This window comes from Pollachius pollachius (assembly GCF_949987615.1).
Source record: "Pollachius pollachius genome assembly, chromosome: 20".
Taxonomy (NCBI): domain Eukaryota; kingdom Metazoa; phylum Chordata; class Actinopteri; order Gadiformes; family Gadidae; genus Pollachius; species Pollachius pollachius.
The window spans coordinates 17,960,579-17,980,011 of NC_136953.1; the positions used below are offsets into that span (position 1 = coordinate 17,960,579).

Below are 19,433 nucleotides of genomic sequence, written 5' to 3' on the forward strand. Positions count from 1 at the left end.
ACACTGACACACACTGACACACACACTGACACACACTGACAAACTGACACACTGAAACACACTGACACACACACACACATACACACTGACACACTGACACACTGACACACACACACACACACTGACACTCTGAGACACCCTGACACACACACTGACACACTCTGACACGCTGACACACACTGACACACTGACACACTCTGACACACTGACACACTGACACACACACACACACACACTGACACTATGAGACACACTGACACACTCTGACACACACTGAGACACACTGACACACACTGACAAACTGACACACTGAAACACACTGACACACACACACACACACACACATACACACTGACACACTGACACACACACACACACACTGACACTCTGAGACACCCTGACACCCTGACACACTCTGACACACTGACACACACACTGACACACACTGACACGCTGACACACACTGACACATTGACACACTCTGAAACACACTGACACACTCTGACACACTGACACACTCTGACACACACTGACACACTAACACACTGACACCCTCTGAAACACACACTGAGACACTGACACACACTAACACACTGACACACTCTGAAACACACTGACACACTCTGAAACACACTGACACACACTGACACATGGACAAGCCTGACAGACACACTGACACACTGACACACACTGACACACTAACACTCTGACACACTCTGACACACACTGACACACACTAACACACTGACACTCTGAGACACCCTGACACCCTGACACACTCTGACACACTGACACACACACTGACACACACTGACACGCTGACACACACTGACACATTGACACACTCTGAAACACACTGACACACTCTGACACACTGACACACTCTGACACACACTGACACACTAACACACTGACACCCTCTGAAACACACACTGAGACACTGACACACACTAACACACTGACACACTCTGAAACACACTGACACACTCTGAAACACACTGACACACACTGACACACACTGACACATGGACAAGCCTGACAGACACACTGACACACTGACACACACTGACACACTAACACACTGACACACTCTGACACACACTGACACACACTAACACACTGGCACACTCTGAAACACACACTGAGACACTGACACACACTAACACAATGACACACTGAAACACACTGACACACTCTGAAACACACTGACACACAGACACACTCTGACACACACTGAAACACACTGACACACTGACACACACTGACACACACTGACACACGGACAAGCCTGACAGACACACTGACACAGTGACACACACTGACACACTAACACACTGACACACGCTGACACACACTGACACACACTTACACACTGACACACTCTGAAACACACACTGAGACACTGACACACACTAACACACTGACACACTGAAACACACTGACACACTCTGAAACACACTGACACACTGACACACACTGAAACACACTGACACACTGACACACTGAAACGCACTGACACACTCTGAAACACCCTGACACACTGACACACACTGACACACACTGAAACACACTGACACACTGACACACGGACAAGCCTGACAGACACAGTGACACACTGACACACTGACACACACACTGTCACACTGACACACACTGAAACACACTGACACAAACTAACACACTGACACACTCTGAAACACACTGACACACACTGACAACCCTGACAGACACAGTGACACACTGACACACACTGAAACACACTGACACAAACTAACACACTCTGACAAGCCTGACAGACACACTGACTGGCGTTACATCATGCCGTTTACTTTAGTGCATATAGGTGAGTGGCTGAGTTTGGTTGTGAAGGATACTTTTCACTTCACCCACATACGACGAACACACACACACACACACATGCAGACACAGGCATGCCCCCCCCAAGCTCGTAGGGGGGACCCTCACCTTGGCGGTGGTGGTTAGGGTTAGGGTTAACCCTAACCCTAACCCTAACCTAAGGTCGTAGGGGGGACCCTCACCTTGGCGGTGGTGGTTAGGGTTAGGGTTAAGCCTAACCCTAACCCTAACCCTAACCTAAGGTCGTAGGGGGGACCCTCACCTTGGCGGTGGTGGTTAGGGTTAGGGTTAAGCCTAACCCTAACCCTAACCCTAACCTAAGGTCGTAGGGGGGACCCTCACCTTGGCGGTGGCGAGGGGTGAAGCCCCCTTGTCCAGCAGCAGCAGCGCCACCTGCTGGTGGTCGTAGTGTGCGGCCACGTGCAGCGGGGTTAGGCCGTTCTGCACAGAGCAGGTTAGCTTAGGTTAGCTTAGGTTAGCTTAGCTTAGCGGTTAGCTGCACTGACACCAGTCTGATGGACATGTTGTAACTGATGTCATGAGGGTTACGAAGGTATGCATTATGTTTATATATCTAGAGGTACATAATAGAGAATGTGATATGTTGTGGTTATTCTATGTTTATATATCTAGAGGTTCATCACAGGGGAATGTGATATGTTGTGGTTATTCTATGTTTATATATCTAGAGGTACATAAAGGACAATGTGATATGTTGTGGTTATTCTATGTTTATATATCTAGAGGTACATAACAGAGAATGTGATATGTTGTGGTTATTCTATGTTTATATATCTAGAGGTACATAAAGGACAATGTGATATGTTATGGTTATTCTATGTTTATATATCTAGAGGTACATAAAGGACAATGTGATATGTTGTGGTTATTCAATGTTTATATATCTAGAGGTACATAAAGGACAATGTGATATGTTGTGGTTATTCTATGTTTATATATCTAGAGGTACATAATAGAGAATGTGATATGTTGTGGTTATTCTACGTTATATATCTAGAGGTTCATCACAGGGGAATGTGATATGTTGTGGTTATTCTATGTTTATATATCTAGAGGTACATAACAGAGAATGTGATATGTTGTGGTTATTCTATGTTTATATATCTAGAGGTTCATCACAGGGGAACACCTGATCATTAGTGGTCAATAGAAGATGAAACACTTCAAAAGAGTTAAGGTGAAGGAATTTTCCTTCTCCGTATTTAAATGAACAGGGTGTCTTCTCTCAGTATATACAGTACTTTCAGTATTACAGTACTCAGGAGGTATGCTCTCAGTATACAGTACTCTCAGTATACAGTACTTCACAGTACGATGGAGGACCTGTGTGGGGGGGGGGGGGGGGGGGTGATGATGTCACACCTTGCCGGCGGCGTCGGGGGCAGCACGTCGGCCGAGGAGCAGAGAGGCCAGGTCCAGACGGCCGTACTTAGAGGCAACGTGAAGCGGAGTGAACCCTTTCTGAGGAGGCGACAAGGACACAAGGATCAGGGGGAGCACAGACACTGAGGAGACAAGGAGACAAGGAGACAAGGATCAGGAGGAGCACAGACACTGAGGAGACAAGGAGACAAGGATCAGGAGGAGCACAGACACTGAGGAAGGAAGGAAGGAAGCATGTTGTCTTGTTTCCTCGACATGCTTTCTGAACCGCACTTCATAATCCCGCCACCAGAGGGCGAAATGAACATCCTTGGTGAAACATCAGCCGAGTCATGTGACTGTGGCGGTCACATGACCGGGTGTTTACCAGACTACCCAGCCCTTCTTTTGTCTGCTGATGGTTGAGAGCTAAAGGGGAATGCACGGCCCGGAGCAGGGAGTGGCTTAGACCCACATAGAGATACAAGAGACAATAATATAATACATACATCACTTAATAAAGACACACATTATAATGAAGACATCACTTAATAAAGACACACATAATGAAGACATCACTTAATAAAGACACACATTATAATGAAGACATCACTTAATAAAGACACACATAATGAAGACATCACTTAATAAAGACACACATTATAATGAAGACATCACTTAATAAAGACACACATTATAATGAAGACATCACTTAATAAAGACACACATAACAAAGACATCAATTAATGAAGACACATAATGTAATAAATACGTCAATTAATAAAGACACACAATATAATAAAGACATCAGAATGAACAGCCTGTCTGGACACCTGTCTGTCTGGCTAAGAGAGGGGGATCCCCAGACACAGGGGGGTCCCCTGTTCAGACCTGTGTCTGGGGGGTCCCCTGTTCAGACCTGTGGGGGGTTCCCTGTTCAGACCTGTGGGGGGGTCCCTGTTCAGACCTGTGGGGGGGGTCCCTGGTCTGACCTGTGTCTGGGGGGTCCCCTGTTCAGACCTGTGGGGGGGGTCCCAGGTCAGACCTGTGTCGGGGTTCTCTGGGGGTCCGCTGGTTACACCTGTGTCTGGGGCTCCGGTACCTTGGTAGCCATGGAGTGCGAGGCCCCGGCCTCCAGCAGCACGGAGGCCGTCTCCAGCTGGCCCTCACGGGCGGAGATGTGCAGGGGGGTGTGGCCGTTGGCGGTGGGCGCGTCGGGGTGCGCCATGTGCTGCAGCAGTAGCTGCACGATCTCCGTCTTCCCCAGACGGGCGGCGATGTGGAGCGGAGTCTGGTCCTCCTGGAGCCACAAGGAGGCCTCATCATCAACACATGACCGTCACATCATCATCATCATCATCATCACCATCATCATCACCATCATCATCATCATTATCATCACCATCATCATCATCACCACCACCATCATCATCATCATCATCATCATCATCATCATCATCATCACCACCACCATAATCATCATCATCATCACCACCATCATCATCATCACCACCATCATCATCATCACCACCATCATCATCATAACCACCAAAATCATCATCACCACTATCATCATCACCATCATCATCATCATCATCATCATCATCATCACCACATCACCGTCACATCATCATCATCATCTCATCATCATCATCACCACCATCATCATCATCACCACCATGATCATCATCACCACCATCATCATCATCACCACCATCATCATCATCACCATCACCATCATCATCATCATCATCATCATCATCACCACATCATCATCATCACCGCCACCATCATCATCACCACCACCATCATCATCACCATCATCATCATCACCATCATCATCATCACCATCATCCTCATCATCACCATCATCACCACCATCATCATCACCATCATCACCATCATCATCATCATCATCATCATCATCATCACCACCATCATCATCATCATCATCACCACCATCATCATCATCACCACTATCATCATCACCATCATCACCGTCACCGTCATCATCATCATCATCACCACCATCATCACCGTCACCATCATCATCATCATCACCATCACCATCATCATCATCATCATCACCACCATCATCATCATCATCATCATCATCATCATCATCATCACCATCATCATCATCATCATCATCATCACCATCATCACCATCATCACCATCACCATCATCACCATCATCATCATCATCATCATCATCATCATCATCACCATTATCACCATCATCACCATCATCACCATCATCATCATCATCATCATCATCACCATCATCATCACCATCACCATCATCATCATCATCATCATCATCATCACCATCATCACCATCATCACCATCACCATCATCATCATCATCATCATCATCATCACCATCATCACCATCATCATCATCATCATCATCATCACCATCATCACCATTATCACCATCATCACCATCATCACCATCATCATCATCATCATCATCATCGTGGGGTCACAGGGTCCTGGGGTTGTGGGGTTGTGGGGTCACAGAGTCGTGGGGTTGTGGGGTCACAGAGTCGTGGGGTTGTGGGGTCACAGGGTCGTGGGGTCGTGGGATCACAGGGTCGTGGGGTCGTGGGATCACAGGGTCGTGGGGTTGTGGGGTCACAGGGTCGTGGGGTTGTGGGGTCACAGAGTCGTGGGGTTGTGGGGTCACAGAGTCGTGGGGTCGTGGGGTCACAGGGTCGTGGGGTCGGGGCTCGTGGGGTCACAGGGTCCTGGGGTCAGGGGTCATGGGATCACAGGGTCTTGGGGTCGGGGGTCGTGGGGTCGTACCCTTGCTCTGGCGTCCACCATTGCTCCATTCCTCAGCAGGCAGCGCACCACCTCCACCTGGCCGGCCCGTGCTGCCATGTGGAGGGCCGTCTCCCCCCGCTGCACACAAAGCACACATCAGCACCTCCCCCTGACGGGTCACACTTCAGCACCTCCTCCTGACGGGTCACATGGTCAATACCTCCTCCTGACTGGTCACTACCTCCTAATGTAACCGTTAATAGCTGTGCGAGTGTGTGAGTGTGTGCTTCAGGCTCACGATGTTACTGATGTCTGCGGAGGCTCCGTTCTGCAGCAGCAGCAGGACGATGTTCAGGTGGCCCATGAAGGCCGCCACGTGGACTGGGGTCAGACCCGACTGGAGCACACACACACACACACACACACACACAGAGGAGAGAGGCACACTGTGAGACAGTATGAGCAAGAAGGGGAGAAGAGCTGAGACGCTGGTAGAAAAACTCTGAGGCCCATGGTCAGGATGAGTCCCCAGGAACAGGATTCCAGAGGCAGAGAAACAGTAAGTTACTGCAACTATAACAGTCACCATCAACACTATCACAGTCACCATCAGCACTATCACTGTCACCATCAACACTGTCACTATCACCATCAACACTATCACAGTCACCATCAGCGCTATCACTGTCACCATCAACACTGTCACTGTCACCATCAACACTATCACAGTCACCATCAACACTATCACAGTCACCATCAACACTATCACTGTCACCATCAACACTATCACTGTCACCATCAACACTATCACTGTCACCATGAACACTATCACTGTCACCATCAACACTATCACAGTCACCATCAACACTGTCACTGTCACCATCAACACTGTCACTATCACCATCAACACTATCACAGTCACCATCAGCGCTATCACTGTCACCATCAACACTGTCACTGTCACCATCAACACTATCACTGTCACCATCAACACTATCACTGTCACCATCAACACTGTCTCTGTCACCATCAACACTGTCACTGTCACCATCAACACTATCACTGTCACCATCAACACTATCACTGTCACCATCAACACTATCACTGTCACCATCAACACTATCACTGTCACCATCAGCACTATCACTGTCACCATCAACACTGTCACTGTCACCATGAACACTGTCACTGTCACCATCAACACTGTCACTATCACCATCAACACTGTCACTGTCACCATCAACACTATCACTGTCACCATCAACACTATCACTGTCACCATCAACACTGTCACTGTCACCATCAACACTATCACTGTCACCATCAACACTGTCACTGTCACCATCAACACTATCACTGTCACCATCAACACTGTCACTGTCACCATCAAGAATATCACTGTCACCATCAACACTATCACTGTCACCATCAACACTATCACTGTCACCATCAACACTATCACTGTCACCATCAACACTATCACTGTCACCATCAACACTATCACTATCACCATCAACACTATCACTGTCACCATCAACACTATCACTGTCACCATCAACACTATCACTGTCACCATCAACACTGTCACTGTCACGATCAACACTGTCACTGTCACCATCAAGACTATCACTGTCACCATCAACGCTATCACTGTCACCATCAACACTGTCACCATCAACACTGTCACTGTCACCATCAACACTATCACTGTCACCATCAACACTGTCACTGTCACCATCAACACTGTCAATGTCACCATCAAGACTATCATTGTCACCATCAACACTGTCACTGTCACCATCAACACTATCACTGTCACCATCAACACTGTCACTGTCACCATCAACACTGTCACTGTCACCATCAACACTGTCACTGTCACCATCAACACTATCACTGTCACCATCAACACTGTCACTGTCACCATCAACACTATCACTGTCACCATCAACACTGTCACTGTCACCATCAACACTGTCACTGTCACCATCAACACTATCACTGTCACCATCAACACTATCACTGTCACCATCAACACTATCACTGTCACCATCAACACTATCACTGTCACCATCAACACTATCACTGTCACCATGAACACTGTCACTGTCACCATCAACACTGTCACTGTCACCATCAAGACTGTCACTGTCACCATCAACACTATCACTGTCACCATCAACACTATCACTGTCACCATCAACACTATCACTGTCACCATCAACACTATCACTGTCACCATCAACACTGTCACTGTCACCATCAACACTGTCACTGTCACCATGAACACTATCACTGTCACCATCAACACTGTCTCTGTCACCATCAACACTGTCAATGTCACCATCAAGACTATCATTGTCACCATCAACACTGTCACTGTCACCATGAACACTATCACTGTCACCATCAACACTATCACTGTCACCATGAACACTATCACTGTCACCATCAACACTATCACTGTCACCATCAACACTATCACTGTCACCATCAACACTATCACTGTCACCATCAACACTATCACTGTCACCATGAACACTGTCACTGTCACCATCAACACTATCACTGTCACCATCAACACTATCACTGTCACCATCAACACTGTCTCTGTCACCATCAACACTTTCACTGTCACCATCAACACTATCACTGTCACCATGAACACTATCACTGTCACCATCAACACTATCACTGTCACCATCAACACTATCAATGTCACCATCAACACTTTCACTGTCACCATCAACACTATCACTGTCACCATCAACACTATCACTGTCACCATCAACACTATCACTGTCACCATCAACACTATCACTGTCACCATCAGGGCACGCTCAGAGGCTACAAGTACACACACACACACACACACACACACATACACACACACACAAACAAAGACACACACACGAACACACACTAACACACACACACTCTCACAACCACACACATACACACACACACACACACACACAGATACACACACTCACACACACACACGCTCACCCCTCATACCTCTGTGATGGCCTGGATGGAGGCTCCGTACTTCACCAGCAGCTCCATGACCTTCACCCGGTTCTTCTTGCAGGCGATGTGCAGTGGCGTGAATCCGTTCTGCGGGTCAACAGAGCATTACTCAGTGAGGGTCCAGGACATCCCATGATGCACCCTGCTCCCCCTACCGGGCCATCCCATGATGCACCCTGCTCCCGGCCCTACCAGCGCCCTGGCGTTGGGGTCTGCCCGCTGGTCCAGGAGCAGCTTGGTGACTCGGTAGTGGCCGCAGTGCGCTGCCACGTGCAGCGCGGTCAGGTAGTCCAGGGTGACGTCGTCCACGGGGGCGGCGTGCTGCAGCAGGTGCTTCACACAGTCCACGTGGTCGCCCTGCGCCGCCATGTGGAGGGGCGACAGGCCGTTCTGGGGAGGGGCAGGAGGGTTAGCTGAACTCCCTGAACCCTAACCTAACCCCGGTACCCCAGGCCCCCTGCAGCTCAGAGAGGAACACCTTCATAGTCGCTGGGACCAGGACCACCTGGGGCCAGGACTGGGTCTCTGGGACCAAGACCATCTGGGACCAGGACTGGGTCTCTGGGACCAGGACCATCTGGGACCAGGACCATCTGGGACCAGGACCACTTGGGACCAGGACCATCTGGGACCAGGACCATGTGGGACCAGGACCATCTGGGACCAGGACAACCTGGGACCAGGACCACCTGGGACCAGGACTGGGTCTCTGGGACCAGGACCATCTGGGACCAGGACCATCTGGGACCAGGACCGGGTCTCTGGGACCAGGACCGGGATGAGGACCTGGATCTGGGCCGGGTGTATCTGGTATTTGGTACACCAGGGTCTATCTGGCCCGGTACCGGGGTGTCTGGGAGTAATATTGAGGACCAGGGTGTATCTGGTGTCTGGGACCAGTATCTGTCTGTCTGTCTACCAGTACCTTGGGTCAGCATGGGTTAGGTTAGGTTAGGGCTAGGGTTAGGTTAGGGTTAGGGCTAGGGCTAGGGTTAGGGTTAGGGTTAGGTTAGGGGGTACCTTGGTGCGGGCCAGCATGGGGGCTCCTCTCTCCAGCAGCAGCTCCACCGCCGGATCGTGACCGCTCCGCGCCGCACAGTGGAGGGGGGTTAGCCCATCCTGGACACACACACACACACACACACACACACACACACACAAACACGCACAGACACACACAGACACACACACACGCATACACACACACACGCACACACACATACACCAAGCACACACACACATGCGCACACGCACACACAAGCACGAACACACACACATAATGGAGAGGAGTTAGACCGTCCTGGAGACACACACCCACACAAACACACACAGAGACCCACACACACACACACATGCACACAGACACACAGCTCCACACAGACCAACACATACACCCACACCCACACACACCCTCACACACCCACTCTGACCCCCAGACCCACTCTGACCCCCAGACCCCAGACCCCAGACCCCAGACCCCAGACCCACTCTGACCCCCAGACCCCAGACCCCAGACCCCAGACCCCCAGACCCCAGACCCCCAGACCCCAGACCCACTCTGACCCCCAGACCCCAGACCCCAGACCCCAGACCCTCTCTGACCCCCAGACCCACTCTGACCCCCAGACCCCAGACCCCAGACCCCCAGACCCCAGACCCCAGACCCACTCTGACCCCCAGACCCCAGACCCCAGACCCCAGACCCCAGACCCCCAGACCCCAGACCCCAGACCCCAGACCCTCTCTGACCCCCAGACCCCCAGACCCCCAGACACCAGACCCCCAGACCCCCAGACCCCAGACCCACTCTCACCCCCAGACCCCAGACCCCAGACCCCAGACCCCAGACCCCCAGACCCCAGACCCCAGACCCCAGACCCTCTCTGACCCCCAGACCCCCAGACCCACTCTGACCCCCAGACCCCAGACCCCAGACCCCAGACCCCAGACCCTCTCTGACCCCCAGACCCACTCTGACCCCCAGACCCCAGACCCCAGACCCCAGACCCCAGACCCCCAGACCCCAGACCCACTCTGACCCCCAGACCCCAGACCCCAGACCCCCAGACCCCAGACCCACTCTGACCCCCAGACCCCAGACCCCAGACCCCAGACCCCCAGACCCCAGACCCCAGACCCCCAGACCCCAGACCCACTCTGACCCCCAGACCCCAGACCCCAGACCCCAGACCCCAGACCCCCAGACCCCAGACCCCCAGACCCCAGACCCCAGACCCCAGACCCCCAGACCCCAGACCCCAGACCCCCAGACCCCAGACCCACTCTGACCCCCAGACCCCAGACCCCAGACCCCAGACCCCAGACCCCCAGACCCCAGACCCACTCTGACCCCCAGACCCCAGACCCCAGACCCCAGACCCCAGACCCCCAGACCCCAGACCCACTCTGACCCCCAGACCCCAGACCCCAGACCCCCAGACCCCAGACCCCCAGACCCCAGACCCCAGACCCCAGACCCCCAGACCCCAGACCCACTCTGACCCCCAGACCCCAGACCCCAGACCCCCAGACCCCAGACCCCAGACCCCCAGACCCCAGACCCACTCTGACCCCCAGACCCCAGACCCCAGACCCCAGACCCCCAGACCCCCAGACCACAGACCCACTCTGACCCCCAGACCCCAGACCCCAGACCCCCAGACCCCAGACCCCCAGACCCTAACCCCGGGGAGCTCACCCTGGTCTTGGCGTCGATCTGTGAGCCGCGGTCCAGCAGCAGACCCACCATGCTGCTGTTCCCTCGCTTGGAGGCCACATGCAGGGGAGTGATGCCGTTCTGGAGGGGTGAGAACCATCATCATAATAACAATATTATTATTATTATTATTATTATTATTATGATTGTTATTATTATTATTATCAGGGGAGTGATGCCGTTCTGGTGGGGTGAGAACCATCATCATAAGAATGTAATATTAATAATTATTATTATTATTAATAATATTATGATTATTATTATTATTATTATTATTATTATTATTATTGTAATTATTATTATTATTATTATTATTATTATTATTATTATTATTATTATTGTCAGGGGAGTGATGCAGTTCTGGTGGGGTGAGAACCGTCATCATAATGATATTAATATTAATAATCATAATAATTATTATTATTATTATCAGTGGAGCAATGCCGTTTTGGTGGGATGAGAGCCATTATAATAATGATATTAATGTTTTCTTTGCAGTAAAGCTCTGTAGTACTGTTCTACAGTGCTTTAGTGTAAAGTGGGGTTGAAAATATGTTTTCGTAAAGCCACATAGTTTAAGACGTAAAGAAATGTTGAATAGCTTAAATCAAGTGAAGGGATTTGAACAGAGTCTAAATGGAGTAGACAATGTAAACATGCAAAACATTAAAAAAAATGTAATGGTCTGAAGCAAATAAAGTGAAAAGTTGAACAAATAGCTAAATTGATAAAGTTGGAATACATTTGAGATAAAATATAGAATAGCTGAGCTTTTCTGAGTTTGAAGTGTGTGTATCTGTCTGTCTGTCTGTCTGCGTGCGTGCATGCGTGCGTGCGTGTGCGTGTTAGTAACTTGGAAAAGTGTGTTATTGATCTTATTCCTTTACTTCTAGTTAATGAAGATAAGCTCACAAAATGATAAGAATTATTCCGTTGGACTCCTTGGAGTCTCAGCTTTCATCTGACACTTGGTGTAGATAGCAGGACGTGAAAAGGATTGTTGGTCTCATTGACGTGGAGGCTATAGCGTGATGGCGTCACCCACTCTAGCCCACGGTGGCTATCCTTAAAGCTAACCATTTCGGACGTCGCAGAGCATAAACAAGGTCAATATTTAACCTAGAAACACAATGTTAAGCTTGACCGGTCATGATATTTATTGTTTCATTGGCGCTGAAATGACCCAAACCCTAACCCTATTTTTATTATCAGTTTCTGAACACAGGAGGTGTTCAGAAACACGTGGAGGTCATGTGACCTGCAGCTAGCCTACCCGCGCAGTGAAGTCCACAGCCGCCCCGCGGTTCAGCAGCAGCGTCGCTACGTTGACGTTCCCGTAGTGAGCAGCGATATGCAGAGGAGTGAAGCCACTCTGGGAAGAGAGAGAGAGAGAGAGAGAGAGAGAGAGAGTGAGAGAGAGAGAGAGAGAGAGAGAGAGAGAGAGAGAGAGAGAGAGAGTTATATAGGGTTAGACCCAGCACTGCCCTGTGAGGAACATTCTTCCCCTCCCAGCATGCATCAGTAACGGTAACATAACGTTGAGCATCGCAGGTCAATGGAAAAGAAACTGAAAAGAACAAGGAATGATAGATCACTCTGAGAGCAATAAAGACACACACACACAAACATATACCCACACACATAAACACACACACACACACACACACACAATCCCACACACGCGCACACTCACACACACACACACACACACACACAGACACACACACACACAGACACACACACACACACACACAGACACACACACACACACACAGACTCACAGACAGACACACTCACATCACACGACATGCTGGTCTGAAGGTCATGATTATTATTGAAAGAGCAACAGAAGATCAGAACATGAAGGATGAAGCAGATCACATACATGGAGTGTTCCCGGGACCAAGGCTCCCAGAGTAAACACAAAATCCAAAGCAAGAGAAAGGATAGAACCCCAGAGCTGAAATCATAAGCGTCCCACTGAACCAGGTACATGTCTGTTAGGAATGAGCTCATGTATGTCTCTCTATGCACATGACGAAGGATGAGGAGAGATTGCTTGCAGAGGTAATGTGAAAGTCTTGCCTTACCTTTCCATTCTGAAAGTCACGGTCCGATTTAATGTGAAAACATTGTTTACAAGAGTGTGAAGAAACAGTGACTAACAGGATGGTCTTACATCTAGATACTGTCAACATCAACACGGCTTCTGCACATAAGCTCAGGAGGCAGCATGCTGTTTTATAGGCCCAGTGCAGGTTGAACTCTTTCAGATTATTTATCCTTTAGCATTACTTTAGATTGGAATACAGTCAAGCATGTTTCAGGTAAACGTATAACATGTTTAAATGTCAAAAATTCATTACTATGTAACTACGGTCAAAATAGTTCATTGTGCAGTTCTATAAAACGTGCAACACAACACAAACAGAAGTACAACAGCCCATCGGGCTAGGCTATTAGCAAGCTGCACACGTTAGCTACAGCACATCGTTTAGCATGTCAAAACATTAATGCAGAATATGGGACACTTCATGAATATCTAATAAACACATATCAAATGGACGATTCTCTAAAATTATGTGGCCTTAATTATGTTACGTAAAAAAGTCACATTGATTGTGCTGTAGATGACTGCTGTAAAGAAAATCAACCAAACATTGAAAAAAGATTACAAGAAGGAATGAGGAATATGCATACAGAGAAGACAATTGCCAAAACAAGAAAAACAATAGCCGAAACTCAAAAAAACAACAGCCAAACTCAAAAACCAATGGGTAAAACACAGATAATAATAGCTGAAACACAAAAACAATATCCAAAACATAAAAACAATAGCTAAAGCATGCATAATAATAGCCTAAACACAAAAAACTATAGCTAAAGCCCGAATAATAATATCCGAAACACAAAAAAATATAGCTAAAACACAAATAATAATAGCCGAAACACACAAAAAAATAGCTAAAACAAGAAAATAATAACCAAAACACAGAAAATCATAACTAAAATGTGAAAAACATAACCCTGTGAGGAGGCGTGGGACAGGCTGCGCTGAGCGTGCCCCAAGCCGTTAGCGGTTAGCTGTGAGCCGTTAGCAGTTAGCTGTGAACCGTGAGCCGTTAGCTGTGAGTCTTGAGACGTTAGCTGTGAGCCATTAGCTGTGAGCCGTACGCCGTTAGCTGTGAGCCATTAGCTTTGAGCCGTACGCCGTTAGCTGTGAGCCATTAGCTATGAGCCGTTAGCTGTGAGCCGTTAGCCGTTAGCTGTTAGCTGTGAGCCGTTAGCTGTGAGCCGTGAGCCGTTAGATGTGAGCCGTTAGCTGTGGGTGAGCCATTAGCTGTGGGCCGTTAGCTGTGAGCCGTTAGCTGTGGGTGAGCCGTTAGCTGTGGGCCGTTAGCTGTGAGCCGTGCACTAGTCTGGTGAAATGAGACGCTGCGATCGGCGGACATCATGGAAGACAAACAGGTATAATGGAGGCGGACAGGAGAGTGAATATGTGTTAGAGGGTGGGTGAGGAAGGGTGTGGTGGGTGCAGGTAGTACCTCTGTGGTCCTATTAACCATCATCTGTAGCAGCAGGGGGAGGGAAACAAGGGTTCAGTTTGTTAGAAGACGTAGTAACACGACGTAGCGACACGGCGTAGCTACGCGACGTAGCGACACGACATAGCGACACGACATAGTGACACGGCGTAGCTACATGACGTAGCCACACGACATAGTTACGCGTCTTAGCAACACGACGTAGCAACATGACGTAGCTACACGACGTAGCGACAAGACGTAGCTATGCAACGTAGCGACACGACGTAGCAACACGATGTAGCTACGTGACGTAGTGCCACGACGTAGCGACACAACATAGCTACGTGTTTTAACGACACGATGTAGCGACACGGCATAGCAACACGATGTAGCGACACGGTGTAGCAACACGATGTAGCGACACGACGTAGCGACACGACGTAGCGACACAATGTAGCGACACGGCGTAGCAACACGGTGTAGCGACACGGCGTAGCATCACGACGTAGCGACACGGCGTAGCATCACAATGCAGCGACACGATGTAGCGACACGATGTAGCGACACGACGTAGCGACACGGCGTAGCGACATTACGTAGCAACACGATGTAGCGACACGATGAAGCAACACAACGTAGCGACACGACGTAGCAACATGATGTAGCGACACGACGTAGCAACACGATGTAGCGACACGATGTAGCGACACGACGTAGCGACATAACGTAGCGACACGGCGTAGCGACATGATGTAGCAACACGACGTAGCAACACGATGTAGCGACACGACGTAGCGACACGACATAGCGACACGACGTAGCGACACAATGTAGCGACACGGCGTAGCAACACGATGTAGCAACACTATGTAGCGACACGGCGTAGCGACACGACGTAGCGACACGACATAGCGACACAATGTAGCGCGTAGCGACTTGACGTAGCTCTGGGACGGGTGGTGGTGGTTGTGGAGGTGCTCGGGCCGGGTGGAGGTGCTTGGGCCGGGTGGGGGAGGTGGTGGTGGGGGAGGTGGGGAGCTCCACCCCTCCAGGGAGCTCCCTCCAGGGGGTCCCCACAGACCCCCCCCAATAGGCATCCTGGGTCTGTAACCCTAACCCTTGGCTTCTATCAGGTTAGGGTTAGGGTTAGGGTTAGGGTTAACCCTAAGATCCCTAACCCTAACCCTTGGCTTCTATCAGGTTACACTGGGCTGGTCTATTCTGTAGCACCTATTGACTGCACTCAGGGTTAGGGTAAGGGTTAGGGTTAGGGTTAACCCTAAGATCCCTTACCCTAACCCTTGGCTTCTATCAGGTTACACTGGGCTGATCTATTCTGTAGCACCTATTGACTGCACTCAGGGTTAGGGTTAGGGTTAGGGTTAACCCTAAGATCCCTAACCCTAACCCTTGGCTTCTATCAGGTTACACTGGGCTGGTCTATTCTGTAGCACCTATTGACTGCACTCAATTAAATGAGAACCCTTTTATTCAAAGTGGACTGGCTTTGTGGGAAAGCAGCGACTGGCCCCACTCCTGTTGGCTCCAGAACCCTGAGGGTTAGGGTCCTCTGGGGCAGTGAGAGGGACCCAGAGGCACTAGCAGACATCAGGGGCCCCGCTCCTCGGGGCCTGGCCCCTCAGAGACCCCGCCCCTCAGGGGCCATGGGGCACCACGTTGTGGTGATCTGCTGTTTCGTTGCGGACCAACGGAGTGAGAGAGTCGTGCTCCCCAGGAGTCGCCAAACATTTTTTGTCTGTCAACTTGTAAATACTTTGTCCGTCAACAAGGAACCCTGGACCCAGATCTCGACCCCCACTATATAGTCCTTGTAGGGCCATCAGTGTGAGTGCAGCAGTGGTCCTGGTACCTTGGACTGGACGTCGGCGTTGTGGTCATTCTGCAGCAGCAGCGCGGCCGACTTGGTGTCGTCCTTGCGGGCGGCGATGTGCAGCGCGGGCAGACGGACCTTCCCCTTGGTGTCGTTCTCCAGCAGCAGCGACACCACCTGATTGTGGCCCTGCTGCAGGGCAATCGCCAGCGGGGTGAAGCCATCCTGGGGCCCAACACAGACCAGGTTACCTCAACTCTGACTACGGTTACCTCAATCTATCCTAGGTGACCTCAACTCTGACTACGGTTACCTCAATCTGTCCTAGGTGACCTCAACTCTGACTACGGTTACCTCAATCTGTCCTAGGTAGCAACAGGTCTGTCACATAGCTCTGTCCCAGTTAAGGTTAGTGTTGTAGCTCTGTCCTAGTTAAGGTTAGGGCTGGTAGTGATGTCCTAGTTAAGGAAAGTGTTGTAGCTCTGCCCTGGTTAAGGTAAGTGTTGTAGCTCTGTCCTGGTTAAGGTAAGTGTTGTAGCTCTGCTCTGGTTAATAGGGTTAAGGTTAGGGCTGGTAGTGATGTCCTAGTTAAGGTAAGTGTTGTAGCTCTGGCCTGGTTAATAGGGTTAGGGTTAGGGCTGGTAGTGATGTCCTAGTTAAGGTAAGTGTTGTAGCTCTGTCCTGGTTAAGGTAAGTGTTGTAGCTCTGTCCTGGTTAAGGTCAGTGTTGTAGCTCTGTCCTGGTTAATAGGGTTAGGGTTGGGCTGGTAGTGATGTCCTAGTTAAGGTCAGTGTTGTAGCTCTGCCCTGGTTAATAGGGTTAGGGTTGGGCTGGTAGTGATGTCCTAGTTAAGGTAAGTGTTGTAGATCTGGCCTGGTTAACAGGGTTAGGGTTGGGCTGGTAGTGATGTCCTAGTTAAGGTAAGTGTTGTAGCTCTGGCCTGGTTAATAGGGTTAGGGTCGGGCTGGTAGTGATGTCCTAGTTAAGGTAACTGTTGTAGCTCTGGCCTGGTTAATAGGGTTAGGGTCGGGCTGGTAGTGATGTCCTAGTTAAGGTAAGTGTTGTAGCTCTGGCCTGGTTAATAGGGTTAGGGTCGGGCTGGTAGTGATGTCCTAGTTAAGGTAAGTGTTCTAGCTCTGGCCTGGTTAATAGGGTTAGGGTCGGGCTGGTAGTGATGTCCTAGTTAAGGTAAGTGTTGTAGCTCTGGCCTGGTTAATAGGGTTAGGGTCGGGCTGGTAGTGATGTCCTAGTTAAGGTAAGTGTTGTAGCTCTGGCCTGGTTAATAGGGTTAGGGTCGGGCTGGTAGTGATGTCCTAGTTAAGGTAAGTGTTGTAGCTCTGGCCTGGTTAATAGGGTTAGGGTCGGGCTGGTAGTGATGTCCTAGTTAAGGTAACTGTTGTAGCTCTGGCCTGGTTAATAGGGTTAGGGTCGGGCTGGTAGTGATGTCCTAGTTAAGGTAAGTGTTGTAGCTCTGGCCTGGTTAATAGGGTTAGGGTCGGGCTGGTAGTGATGTCCTAGTTAAGGTAAGTGTTCTAGCTCTGGCCTGGTTAATAGGGTTAGGGTTGGGCTGGTAGTGATGTGCGCTCACCTCGGTGGCCGTGCTCTGGTTCCCGCCGTGCTCCAGCAGGTAACGTACCACCTCCAGATGGTTCTCCTGGGCTGCCATGTAGAGCGGAGTGAAGCCATTCTGCAGCACACATGTGGAGCACTTTATCAATAGTTATTGATGATCAATACTTATTGATGATCAATAGTAGGTTATTGATGATCATTGGTTTGGTAATGATTGAATGGGCTAATCAATAGTAAGATCAATTCATAAATTAAAGAGACCATGGGTATATCAATAATTTAGATTTTCGATAGTAAGTTACAGATTAAATATGACCCTTGGCTCATCAATAGTTATTTATTGATTATAAATAGTCAGTTAATGGTTATCAATAGTAAGTAATTTATCAGCAATAGTTTGTTATTGATTATCAATAGTATGCTATTGATTATCAATAGATTGTTATTGATTAAATGAGACCCACGGCTCATTAATAGTTAGTCATTGGTTATCGATAGTAAGTTATTGATAATCAATAGTTAGCTATTGGTAATCAATGGTTAGTTATTGATTAGCAATAGTTATTTATTGATTAAATGAGACCCAGGGCTGATCAATAGCTGGTTATTGAGGATCAATAGTTTGTTTTGATTAAATATGACCCTTGGCTCATCAATAGTTAGTTATTGATTATCAATAGTTTGTTATTGATTAAATGAGACCCAGGGCTGATCAATAGTTAGTTATTGAGGATCAATAGTTAGTTAT

The 19,433-nt window shown here is 49.2% G+C and overlaps 1 protein-coding gene across 1 annotated transcript in view; it reads right to left on the reverse strand.

Annotated features, from left to right (window-relative positions):
• LOC307091021 (ankyrin-2-like) overlaps positions 1 to 19,433 on the reverse strand; it is a gene marked incomplete at both ends in the record, with an annotated part of 89,130 nt that overhangs the window by 48,508 nt on the left and 21,189 nt on the right. Inside the window, 14 exon segments of the mRNA XM_079757853.1 lie at positions 2,200 to 2,298; positions 3,241 to 3,339; positions 4,343 to 4,540; positions 6,049 to 6,147; positions 6,308 to 6,406; positions 9,028 to 9,126; positions 9,232 to 9,429; positions 10,060 to 10,158; positions 11,738 to 11,836; positions 13,029 to 13,127; positions 13,846 to 13,854; positions 15,301 to 15,324; positions 17,153 to 17,338; positions 18,702 to 18,800. Of these exon segments, the coding sequence (XP_079613979.1) occupies positions 2,200 to 2,298; positions 3,241 to 3,339; positions 4,343 to 4,540; positions 6,049 to 6,147; positions 6,308 to 6,406; positions 9,028 to 9,126; positions 9,232 to 9,429; positions 10,060 to 10,158; positions 11,738 to 11,836; positions 13,029 to 13,127; positions 13,846 to 13,854; positions 15,301 to 15,324; positions 17,153 to 17,338; positions 18,702 to 18,800 (1,506 nt within the window).